The sequence below is a fragment of the Triplophysa rosa genome, linkage group LG15, assembly GCF_024868665.1.
Source record: "Triplophysa rosa linkage group LG15, Trosa_1v2, whole genome shotgun sequence".
NCBI classification, from domain to species: Eukaryota; Metazoa; Chordata; class Actinopteri; order Cypriniformes; family Nemacheilidae; genus Triplophysa; species Triplophysa rosa.
In genome coordinates this window covers 16,540,092-16,552,215 of record NC_079904.1, presented here as the reverse complement: position 1 = coordinate 16,552,215, position 12,124 = coordinate 16,540,092, and the positions used below count along the sequence as shown (strand labels likewise).

The 12,124-nt window shown below is 47.8% G+C and overlaps 1 protein-coding gene across 3 annotated transcripts in view; it reads left to right on the top strand.

Moving 5' to 3' along the window:
* adcy1a (adenylate cyclase 1a) overlaps nucleotides 1-12,124 on the top strand; it is a 114,526-nt gene that overhangs the window by 13,196 nt on the left and 89,206 nt on the right. For all 3 annotated transcript variants that reach the window (XM_057352322.1, XM_057352321.1, XM_057352323.1), the window contains exons 3-4: nucleotides 4,917-5,035; nucleotides 5,797-5,908. In XM_057352322.1, the coding sequence (XP_057208305.1) occupies nucleotides 4,917-5,035; nucleotides 5,797-5,908 (231 nt within the window). The remainder of the gene's footprint in view (nucleotides 1-4,916; nucleotides 5,036-5,796; nucleotides 5,909-12,124) is intronic.

The following is a 12,124-nucleotide window of genomic DNA, read 5'->3' as shown; positions in this document are numbered from 1 at the left end:
TGCTGGTTTGCTGGTTTGTGCTGGTTTAAGCTGGTCATGTGCTGGTTTAAGATGGTCATGTGCTGGTTTAAGATGGTCATATGCTGGTTTAAGATGGTCATGTGCTGGTCCTTAGGTGGTTTAAGCTGGTCAAACCAGCATCAAAACATATCTAACCCAGCATATACTGTTTTTTCAACAGGGTTGCCAAAGCTGCTTAAATCTAAGTTGTGGAGATGCTTCTGGCAGGAACTAAAATGAAAAGAAATAGAGTCGGTAAACCTGCTCAACAGTGCTCAAAGTCTCCCAGGAGAGCTAAGATTAGCCTTTTAGCATGATCCAAAGCACTTCAGGCTTTAGAAAGTCTCAAAGTGTACTTCAGTGTCCTCGCAAAAGCAATATGAACCTTACAGATCCTCCAAAGAATGCTTAGAGATTCTCGCTCTCCCCAGAGAAAAACTCTTTAAAGAATTTGCTAGACCTAATGAGAGAAACTAACAAAATCTAAGTGGTCTTGCACTATTCTCTGAATTCCTTGAATTGTAATTAAAAACATATTTAAAATGGATAAGCTGTATCAGATGGTAAAGGTAAGGCAGCCGACAAGTGTTACATTACAGTTGACATTTTATGCATTTGGCAGATGATTTTACCCAAAGCGACTTAGATTGCATTATACTATACATTTGTTTATGAGTATGTGCAATCCCTGGGATTAAACCCATGACCTTGGTTTTGCTAGCGCCATGCTCTAACCACTGAGCTATATGAAACCTCTTTAGAGTGTTGTTAAAGCATCCCAAGATGCACCTCATAAAGTTAATTAAGAGAAAGCTCAGAGGGTACAGAGCTGGGCCATTTTAATCCTGCTCCTGGAGACCCACTGTCCAGCAGAGAAAAGCTCCAACCTCACACAAACAGCTTATCCAAATCATTATTTGTTGGATAGGTTGTGTTTGATTAAGTGTGGAGCTTAAGACTTCTGGACAGGAGCGGGGCTGATATATACTGTAGGTCAATTAAGATTGTCTGCTTTAACCCACTGATGCTTCTTATTTAAAACCCATTGCACATCGAGTCTGAAATTTGCGTCCGAAATTTCCGAACGTTAAAAAATAAATACGACATCACGTTGTGTCAATCACATTTACACACTCCCTCCGATATTTTCGTCCGTCATAAAAAATTCGGACTGGGTTCGATTTTCTGCATTTTTCGCATCCGTAGCAAGCATTTTGAGTGGCCTTTTTTAACAATTCAGAGACACCGTACAAACGAGCGCCAAATACGAAAAAACGCATACGAAAATTTCGGACTGTATGTGCAAAGGCCTTAAGGGTCACACTTCATAGTCCTCCGGGTCAAACACCTAAAATGTAACTTTTTTTGTAAAATCAATATAATATTCAATTCAAATTGATTTCTGTAGAGGTTTCCACAATATTGCATCGTACAGTATTCAATATCGTATAATAGCAGTTTCACAGTAAATACAGGGAAGCGAAATACAGGTAAAAAATAACAAAGGGGAAATTCAATATTTAGGCTATATATATATGGTATTATTACAAAATAAAAGTTCACTCACTGTAAAAACAATTGGACCATTTTATTCTTAAACCTATGAAAAATATATACATAGGCGTTATGTTAATATAATATATAGAATATCAAAAATAAAATATCAAAAAAGATAACATAAGCATGATTAATTTTGCAATTAGGCCTATACTATATTGATAAAATGTATGTTTAGGATAAGAAAAAATTGTAAGTCAGACCATTATACTAAGTGACATTTGTAAACTACACCTTAACCCTATAATAAAATACATTTTTGTTCAGTAATATTTTTAGATTTGTAATAGATTTTAGATTTGTAGTTTTAAGAATTATGATCAATAATATTATTATTATATGAATTTGTCATGATTCTCGGGTGAGGTGAGACACAGTGACAAGGAGAGTGGACCCAAACGCAGACAGCGGTTAAGGGGTAACATGACATTTAATAACAGACTAAATACAAAACAAAGACCCACGTGGGGGTAAACATAACAAAACAGAGGAACAAGAACAAGACTAACTAAACTGACAAGACTAAACTAATAACACATCACATAGGGACCCAATAAACTAGACTAACATGACCAGAACTCACCCACACGACACAGTGCAATGACCCGACACAAGACAGAGAACACAGGGGCAATAAATAAGGGGACAAATCAAAAGGGAACAGGTGTGGGGCATGAACTAATTAACAGTCAAAACAAGGGATACAAAAGGGCGGGAACACAGACAAGACACCGGAGAGTGGAAGGCCAACAGGGACAAAACGCCACTCTCCACATAAAACAAGAGTTTCTGTCATGGTTCTGCCACTAGGTCAAGAAAAGCAAGACAAGGTGGGGCAGAACCATGACAGAAGCCCCCTCCTTAAGGAGCAGCAAGACTAGACAGACTGTGACAAAAAACACAACTATACAAAACACGACCAAAAAATGTGATACATAGAAAAAAAAAGTCCAAACAATGACATGGCGCCGGCTCGAAGGCCGGCTAGATAGGACATGGCACCGGCTGGAAGTCCGGCTGGACAATACATGGCGCCGGCTGGAAGCCCAGCTAGACAGTACATGGCGCTGACTGGTTGGCCGGCTGGACAGTACATGGTGCCGGCCAGAAGGCCGGCTGGACAGCACGTGGCGCCGGCTGGTTGGCCAGCTGGACAGTACATGGTGCCGGCTAGAAGGCCGGCTGGACAGTACGTGACGCCGGCCGGAATGCCGGCTGGATGACACATGGCGCCGGCTGGATGGCCGGCTGGACAGGACATGGCGCCGGCTCGACGGCCGGCTGGACTGGACATGGCGCCGGCTGGATGGCTGGCTGGACAACACGTGGCGCCGGCTGGATGGCCGGCTGGGAGGCCGGCTATCACCGGCTGGGCAGACCTGGAAGTCGACACGACAGGACAGGATGTCGGCGGCTGGGCAGCGCTCTCTGGCAGCTGGTCCAAAATGGTCGGGTCATTCTGTCATGATTCTCGGGTGAGGTGAGACACAGTAACAAGGAGAGTGGACCCAAACGCAGACAGCGGTTAAGGGGTTAACATGACATTTAATAACAAAGACAAAATACAAAACAAAGACCCACGTGGGGGTAAACATAACAAAACAGAGGAACAAGAACAAGACTAACTAAACTGACAAGACTAAACTAATAACACATCACATAGGGACACAATAAACTAGACTAACTAACATGACCAGAACTCACCCACACGACACAGTGCAATGACCCGACACAAGACAGAGAACACAGGGGCAATAAATAAGGGGACAAATCAAGAGGGAACAGGTGTGGGGCATGAACTAATTAACAGTCAAAACGAGGGATTCAAAAGGGCGGGAACACAGACAAGACACCGGAGAGTGGAAGGCCAACAGGGACAAAACGCCACTCTCCACATAAAACAAGAGGTTCTGTCATGGTTCTGCCACTAGGTCAAGAAAAGCAAGACAAGGTGGGGCAGAACCATGACAGAATTATAATATTATTACATGTAATTATTAGGGCTGTCAACGTTAACGCGTTAACGCATGCGATTAATTTTTTCAAATTAACGCGTGAAAAATATTTAACGTAATTAATGCAGCATCCGTTTGTTTTGACATATTTGTCTAGCGTTACATTATGTAATCACGCTCGTATTCGTGTACAGGCTTTTAAACCACTTAAGCGCGATTTTAAACAGTTGTTTTGACACGTTCAATGAAGATAGACAGCTTCTAAACTGTGGGACGCGGCAAAACGCAACGCTAGGTCCAGTTTGGTGTAAACAGTCATGGGCTGAAGGCTGCGTCGGTGAATCTCTGTCAGACAGCGCATCCGTGTTAAGTTCTCTTTCGTGCTTGAATGGATAAAACCATACAAGATTATGTCAGAAAGCCCGTTTTGTCGAGCATTTTCTTAAGCAAGACTTCAAAGTGTAAAATAAAATCTTAAATGAAGGCAAAGAGTTGTGAAAATGGGAGTGCGGTGACGGTCAGATCTGCGTACTGAGACAGCTCTTAAAGGGGCCACGCTCTTAAACGTGCTGCTGTGACTCCTGTCACTAATGTTAATCAAAGAACAAAATAAAAGAAGAAATCAATGTGATTTTGTAGCTTTAATGAGAATTCTTCTGCATTTAATTGATAATTTAGCATTGAAGACTGTAAAGTGTTTGAGAACTTCCTTCAATTTCTGTATATGTCATGATAGCTCTCAATTATATTGTTGAATGGCTATAATTAATGTTAAAATAATCAATTTAATAGAGACATCAGTTACAGTACTAATATCAAAATGTTTTCTTTCATTCATAAAATGACGCTGTTAAAGAAATATGTTATTTCTACATCAATTTGAAGATTAAATGTGAAATTATTAAAATGTAAAAGTATATTTTAAAATATTATTGTTATGTGTGATTAATCGTGATTAATCACAGAAAAAATGTGTGATTAATCCGATTATTTTTTTTAATCGATTGACAGCACTAGTAATTATATATAATTATAATATTATTATATTATAATTATTACGATATCATATTTTTTCTTTTCCCGTTCCAAAAAATGACATTTTGGGCACCATTTAATCTTTTCAAATCACATCCGTTATTGATCTTTGTGTTCACATAGCCAGTGCCACAAGTTTCAGTCTACTAGAGGGTTAAAGAAGCAACTAAAGAAGTTTACTACTGTATTATTCTAAAAGGTGAAAATAAAAAAATAGAATTAAGATGCATGTCTAAACATTTAATTGGTACCATATATGCAACCAGAAATTGTGGTTTTATTGTGTAAACTTTACACTTGACTACAGAGCAGCATTGAGAAAGTTGCTATGTTTATCCAAAAACACTATGTAATGGACATATTCAACAGGAACGCCTCTTAATGAGCCTGCTGCCCAGGAATGTTGCCATGGAGATGAAGGAGGACTTCCTAAAGCCACCAGAAAGAATCTTCCACAAGATATACATCCAACGGCACGACAACGTCAGGTATTGAGAGAGAGTTCGAACTATTTTCAGACTAAATCACATCATTCATGTTCAAAACACACACACATATTGCATGAATGATACTGCAGGGCTACGTTACAGCAATAGTTATCGTAAACCAAGCAGACAGTGTCAATTCAATTGCACTCAAATCTGACTCTGAATACTGAATCAATGAGTCAATAAGAGTCATCAACTCTCCACTCACACGCAGCTATGCGAGCTCCTGAATCTGGCTCCCGACCAAAACGTGAGCAAGCGATCGCAGCTCAAGAGCTGCTCAATTAACCCGCACTGCCCACACATGCAGAGACACGGAGTGAGAGCTAGATGGCCGGGAGGGTTTGTACAATACCACGTACACACACACATCCCATTCCAAAGATCTGTTGTATTTGTGAAGGATGATGCATGCAGATATCTACGATGACCAACTGTCTAAAATACAGAGCAGATGAGGTTAATCCAGGCCCAGTGCTAAGAGGTAGCAAGAATTGCAAGGGGGTCTATTTGAATCTCCTGAATTTATTCGCATTCACGTTCAGCTTAATGTGAGTGTCTCGGCTGTGACCTTACAATTTTCGTCATTTTAATTTGAATGAAAACATTACAAGTGACTTAATAGACAATAGACATCGCTTTATTATTCTTTTTACTTGATTTAGCTAACACGGCATAGGTTCACTTGAGAACATGTTACAAGTGGGGTTATAATGCAAACGTTCTGGCGGAAATCATCTTATGCTCTTTTTTCTCCTCAGCATCTTGTTTGCAGACATTGTTGGATTTACCAGTCTGGCCTCACAATGCACAGCTCAGGAGCTGGTCAAACTGCTGAACGAGCTCTTCGGAAAATTTGATGAGCTTGCTACAGTAAGTAATCCCTTTGTGTTTGTGAGAAAGGGAAGTCAAGTGAATTAGAAAGCTTGTGTCGGTGGGCACATGTACTGTAGTAACGTACATTATGGATATGTTAATCAGCATTATTATCATAATAATCTTCATTAGTGGGCTGATGATCAAAGAACACTTCTGTGCTCTACAGAAGGCTCTTGAGTTTGAAACAATACTGGCCAAAAGTATCAGTGGACCAAATTCAGCAGGCATTTTCAGTGTATTTTTCTTTGTCTTGGATAGTTATGAGTAACATCTTTTGTGCCAAAACACAAAACTAAAGCTGGGATTAGACCAAAAAGTTTTAAATCAGATACACATTACTATTGGAGCTTTTACAGCAAAATCTACTGCCATGAAGGGTTTTGTCAGTTTTGTAATAATATTGTGTTTAGCTCATTTCTATGTGTTTGTTACGGTGTGCTGACTGTGTTTACTACATTACTGTGTGGTTGCTAAGGTGTTCTGCATAATATTAGGACAACGATATGTGGTTGCTAGGGTGTTCTGCATGTTTTTGTTCATTTTTGTCTTTGCTAGTGTGCTCTGCATGTTCTGCACTTTGTGGTTGCTAAGGTGTTTTAACTGTGTTTACTACATTATTGTGTGGTTGCTAAGGTGTTCTGTAAATTATTAGCGTAATGATATGTGGTTGCTAGGGTGTTCTGCATGTTTTAGCACATTTATATGTGGTTGCAAAGGTGTTCTGACTGTGTTTACTAAGTTATTGTGTGGTTGCTAATGTAAAAAAAAAAAAAAAAAGTGGTTGTTAGGGTGTTCTGCATGTTTATGACACATTTATATGGTTGCTAGGTTGTTCCGTTTGGGTGCTTGAGTGGTGATATGTGCCCGTTATAGTATTCTGGGCGGTTGCTTGGTGGTTGCTTACTGGCCCAAGTCAAAACTCCAAAGTAGCTCACTTGGCCTTACATTAGCAGCGCAAGAATAACTGGTTGGATCCCGGCGGAGGCACTTACTAATAAAATGTATACCTTGAATGCACTGTGGGTCAGATCTCCAGCTCATCTGACAAATGCATAAATGTAAGCAGATTTGGCAAATTTATTATTGTAAAAATTTTGGGTAAAGGACTTTGTAAACAAACACACATTTAGTTTGGTGGCAATGTTCAAATGCATCTCATCAATGCAAGACAAGACAGCTCGTTTTTTTATGACAGCTAGAGGGTGCCTGATAACTACCTACCTCTCACTTACAAATCTTTTACGGCATCCTGACTTCTATGATTTAAATTTTTCTATTTAATCCAGCGTTGTAGTCCTAGCTCAGCATTTAATCCGAGTTTTGGGACCGAGCTCCCGTCTTCTAAAGGCTTATTTACACTGATCATACAAATATCAACAAACTCATTTAATCTAAAATTGAGTTTGCTGGCGCTTGTTGGCAGTTCGAATTAGCCAGCAGGCCAAATTTGTACACCGTTATTATTTTCGTTATTACTGAATAGGCAAATGAACATGTGAAACAAAATTTAATACTCAAGTCTTATGGGTTTGCTTAACTTTCCTTAACCAGAAATAAGAGTTCCCTTTCTGTCGGTCTCTCGACGTTGTGTCGAACCGACAGAATGGGGTTTGTCTTGAGAACCTATCATCTTCTGAGTATTTAGAAAAGGCCAATGAAAATTGGCGAATGAAATTTGCATGCCGGGCTCCTCCCCGGATGTCCGGGTATAAGAGGGAAGCCGGCGTGCTCATTCATTCACCTTTTGTTCTTCAGAGCCTACGCATCTGGTGAGCTTCTCTACGATCTGGGTGATCATTCTTTCTGCTGGAATCTACGACGTGGACAGCGGACGGTCCCTTCCTGCAGTGACTCTCCCCTGGGCGTCTCGGCAGTTCCGGAGGTGTTCGAGCAAATTTCCTTTTCTAAAAGAGCAAATTTCTCCAGCGTGGCTTGTCCCGCTGTTCTCATGGGTGCAACACACTCATCGAGGAGGGGGACGGACACAATGCCTGCTTCCAGTACGCTGGGGCAGACGTTGTGGATACGTCCTGCCCGCACTGCGGGCGGTGACGATTCAGACGTTGCGTCACAGGTGGCTGTGTTCCCACGGGACTCAGCCACCACCTCGTTTGCTCCCCGTTCCGTGGCGGCAGGACTACGGCCCTGCCGTCCGCTATGGCAAGCAGCGAGGGTGAGAAGAGGATTACTGTGAGCGATAATCCGCCAGCCACGGCTCACGGACCGTTCACACCTCGTTTCGCTCGTCTGACCGTTCCCCAAAAAAGACGGTCCGCCGTCTTATTCCTCAATCACGTATTCGGACACGATGCGTGATGATGAGAGGTCTCTTGCAGCATCGGGGGGTGACGTACTGCCATCCGACTCCGACGATTCTTCGGGCTCCCTCCCTCGGGGGGTCGAGCCCAGGAAAAAGCGGATGTCGAGATGTCGGCCATGCTTTCCCGGGCCGCCGTGAGTGTTGGGTTGCAGTGCCCGCACTGCCTCTCCCGGCGTTCGCGGCTGGCTACATGGCGCCTCGGGTTTGAGCGCGGCTCCAAGCCGCGCCCGCCCCCAGTGCCGTGTTTACCGGAAGTGCATGAGGAACTTTGCAAGACCTGGAACGCCCCTTCCGGCACGTTTCACGTCAAACAAAGTTCTGTCACCCTCTCTTCCCTCGAGGTTGAGACAGCTGGAGGATGCGTCGGTGTCCCCCAGGTGGAGTATGCTGCCGCGGTGCACTCGTGCCCGTAGGTGGCGGCCACTTGGGGGGGCTCGACCTAGACTCCCGTCCAAAGCATGTGGTGTCTCGGCATCTCTGGTGTCGAGAGCTTACATTGCGGCGGACCAAGCTGCCTCCTCTCTCCACGCTATGGCTCCTGCCAGGCCAGGGCGTTGAGAGAGCTCCACGAGGGTAAGACCGACCCAGCGCTTATGCAGGAACTCCGCGCCATCACCGACCTCGCTCTACGGGCGACCAAGGTGACCACGGGGGCCCTGGGTCGGACGATGTCCACACTTGTGGTCCATGAGGAACTCCTCTGGCCGATACTTGCGCAGATGAGTAACGCTGAGAAGGTCCGCTTTCTCGACGTACCCGTCTCGCAAGGGGGGGCTGGTTGGTGTTACTGTGGAGGGTTCTCGACAGTAAAAAGCAGTCCTCCGTGCCGCAACTCGGCCGCCTCGGCCGTCGAGTCCCGTGCACTGTCTGCTTCCCAGCAGCCCTGGTCCTCTTCAACGCCCTCCAGTGACCTGGAGGAGACAGCGAAGAGGAGACCATCGCCCCATCAGCAGCCGCGGGCAGCGGCTGTCATGGGATCACCTCAGGGGGATCGAGGCTACCATTGGGCCCGACCCCAGCCACAGCGCTGGTAGGTCGGATAGGGACGGTTCCTGCCCCGTCCCTCCATCTGCTGGCCCCCTCTGGGGGGCTGGCGCCCACTTACTCTCAAAAAGGAGAGTTTCCTCTCTCTCTGGGTTACCTCAGCCGCTCTCACCCTCTGCACGACGGTGAACGGCAAACTCGACGTTGCGTCATGGCAAAGCGCAATGTCGAGTATAAACACCAACCCTCAGCACTCTCAGTCAGACAGTGCGTTGAGCTGCACAGTCGCCAGGCAGGAAGAATGGCAGAGCTGATCTCCTCCCCGGGGGGTCTCCCCCGGCAAGGAATCCGTACTGCTAGCCATCGAACCACCCTCCGCGGGGGCGATGAAGCAGATCAAACCTCTAGTCCCACTGCCACAGTTCTGGGAGCCTGCACAGACTGTCAGGCTGGCTGGGGAAGACGATCCGTCTCGGCCGCCCCAGTTCCGGGACATCCTTTTACCTCAATCAGAGGCAGGGATGCCCCCGTACTTCGGGCGGAGGTCGCCTCCCTTCTGGTGAAGGGAGCGATCGAGCCCGTCCCACCGGCTGAGATGTTCAGCGGGTTCTACAGCCCGTACTTCATTGTCCCCAAGAAAGGCGGAGGGTTGTGCCCTATCTTGGATCTGCGTGTTCTGAACAGGCACCTACACAAGCTGCCTTTCAGGATGGTCACGCAGAAGCGCGTCCTGGCGTCCGTCAGGCGTCAGGACTGGTTCATGGCAATCGACCTGAAGGACGCGTACTTTCATGTCTCGATCCTCCGTAGGGATGGGCATATCAGTACAGGGTCCTCCCCTTCGGTCTGTCCCTGTCTCCACGAGTCTTTACGAAGGTCGTGGAAGCCGCCCTCCTTCCCCTTAGGGAAGGAGGTGTGCGGGTACTAACTATCTCGACGACTGGCTCAAGTTTGGGCACACTCTCGAGATCTGTTGTGTACACACATGGACTTGGTGCTCCGGCACCTAGATCGGTGGGGCCACAGGTCAACTGAGATAAGAGCAAGCTCTCCCCGGTGCAGAGCATCCTCTTTCTCGGTATGGAACTCGACTCTGTCCTCACGAGCGGCCCCGCTCACCCCCAAGGGGGGGCTCGAGGACTAGCGCGCCCGGTCAGTGTTGAACTGCCTGAGATCAGACAGTCAGCGTTCCCCCTGTAACAGGAGGCTCCTGGGATTCATGGCATCCTCGGCGGGGGTGGTCCCCCCTCGGGTCGATGCATATACGACCGCTCCAACACTGGCGGCAGAGTCAAGTTCCTTGGAGAGCGTGGCACACTGGCAGCAGGCGTTGGTCACACGATTTTCTGCCGACACACCCTAAGGGGTGCCGTGTGCAACGGGCAAGCAGTGTCGGGGCGGTGGACGGGCCCCCGCCTGCGTTGGCATTCAACTGCCTAGAGTTGTGGGTTGTGCTACTTGCATTGAGAGACTTCCTCTCGTGCAGGGAAGCACGTGCTGGTCCGGTCGGACAGCACAGCTGCTGTGGCGTATTCTTCACTCACAGCAGCTAACATGACTCGCCCGACGCCTCCTCCTCTGGAGTCAGCAGGTGATCAGCTCCCTGCGAGCCACACACATCCCAGGCGTCCTGAACCAGACAGCCAATGTGCTCTCTCGTCAGTTGACGCCTTGCGGAGAGTGGCGACTCCCTCCCCGCGCAGCCGGCTCATTTGGGGGCAGTTTGGCCAGGCACAGGTGGTCCTGTTGCCTCCCCGAACTCCTCCCATTGTCCGCTTGGGTACTCCCTGTCCGAGGTACCCTCGGCACGGATGCCCTTGCGCACAGCTGGCCGCGGGACAAGCGGAAGTACGCTTCCCCCCAGTGAGCCTCATTGCACAGGGCCTGTGCAAGGCCAGGGAAGAGGAGCATCAAGTGGTACTAGTTACGCCCCTTCGGCCTAACCAGGACTTGGTTCTCGGAGCTGAGGCTCTGACAACAACTCCCCCTGGCCGCTCCCCCTGGCGGACAGCTTCCCCAGGGGAAGGGGCACGTTACGGCATCCCAGGCAAAACCTGGTCTCCATGTCTGGACGGGACGAGGAGATCCTGAGTGACCCACCCCCGGTCCGTTTGGGACGTCACTCAGGCTAGGGCTTCGGCCACTGGGCGGCTATACGCCCATAGGTGGCGCCTCTTCTCGTCCTGGTGCTCTTCTCGCGAGAAGACCCGCGGAGTTGCTCGGTCGGGTACGGGCTGTCCCGTCCTCAAGAGAGACGGGGGAGTAACCTCTCCCCCTCCACACTGGGAATGTATGTAGCCGCTACGGCCGCTCATCATGACCCGAGTGCTGGGTAGCCTCTGGGACAGCACGCCTGGTCATTAGGTTCCTAAGGGGCGCGAGAGGGTGACCACCTTATCCGCGCTCCTACCCTCTTGCGACCTAGGTGGCGGGCCTCAAGAGGCCCCGCTCCCTTCGAGCCTTTCGGGGTTACCGCTCTTTCTCAGTCTTGATAAAGACGGTGTTCCGCATTGCGCTCACCTCCAAGAGGGTAGGGGATCTACAAGCACTCTCCGTGTCCGCAGATTGCCTAGAACTCGGGGCCGGGATTCTCACGTTATCTTGAGACCCCGCCCCGGCTACGTGCCCAAGGTTCCCACCACTCTCCCGAGAGACCAGGTGGTGAACCTGCAGGCGCTCCCCACCGGGAGGAAGACCCAACCTATCCGTGCTATGTCCAGTACGCGCACGGGCCTCTGCTTGGACCGCACGCAGAGCCCAGAAGCTCTGAGCAGCTCTTTGTCTGTTTCGGAGGTCAGCAGGAGGGCTGTCTCCAAACAGAGGCTGGCGCACTGGATCGTGGATGCCCTCGTTAGGGCATACCGATCTTTTTTCTGCCCGTTGGGGGTGAGGCACACCCCTCGTGG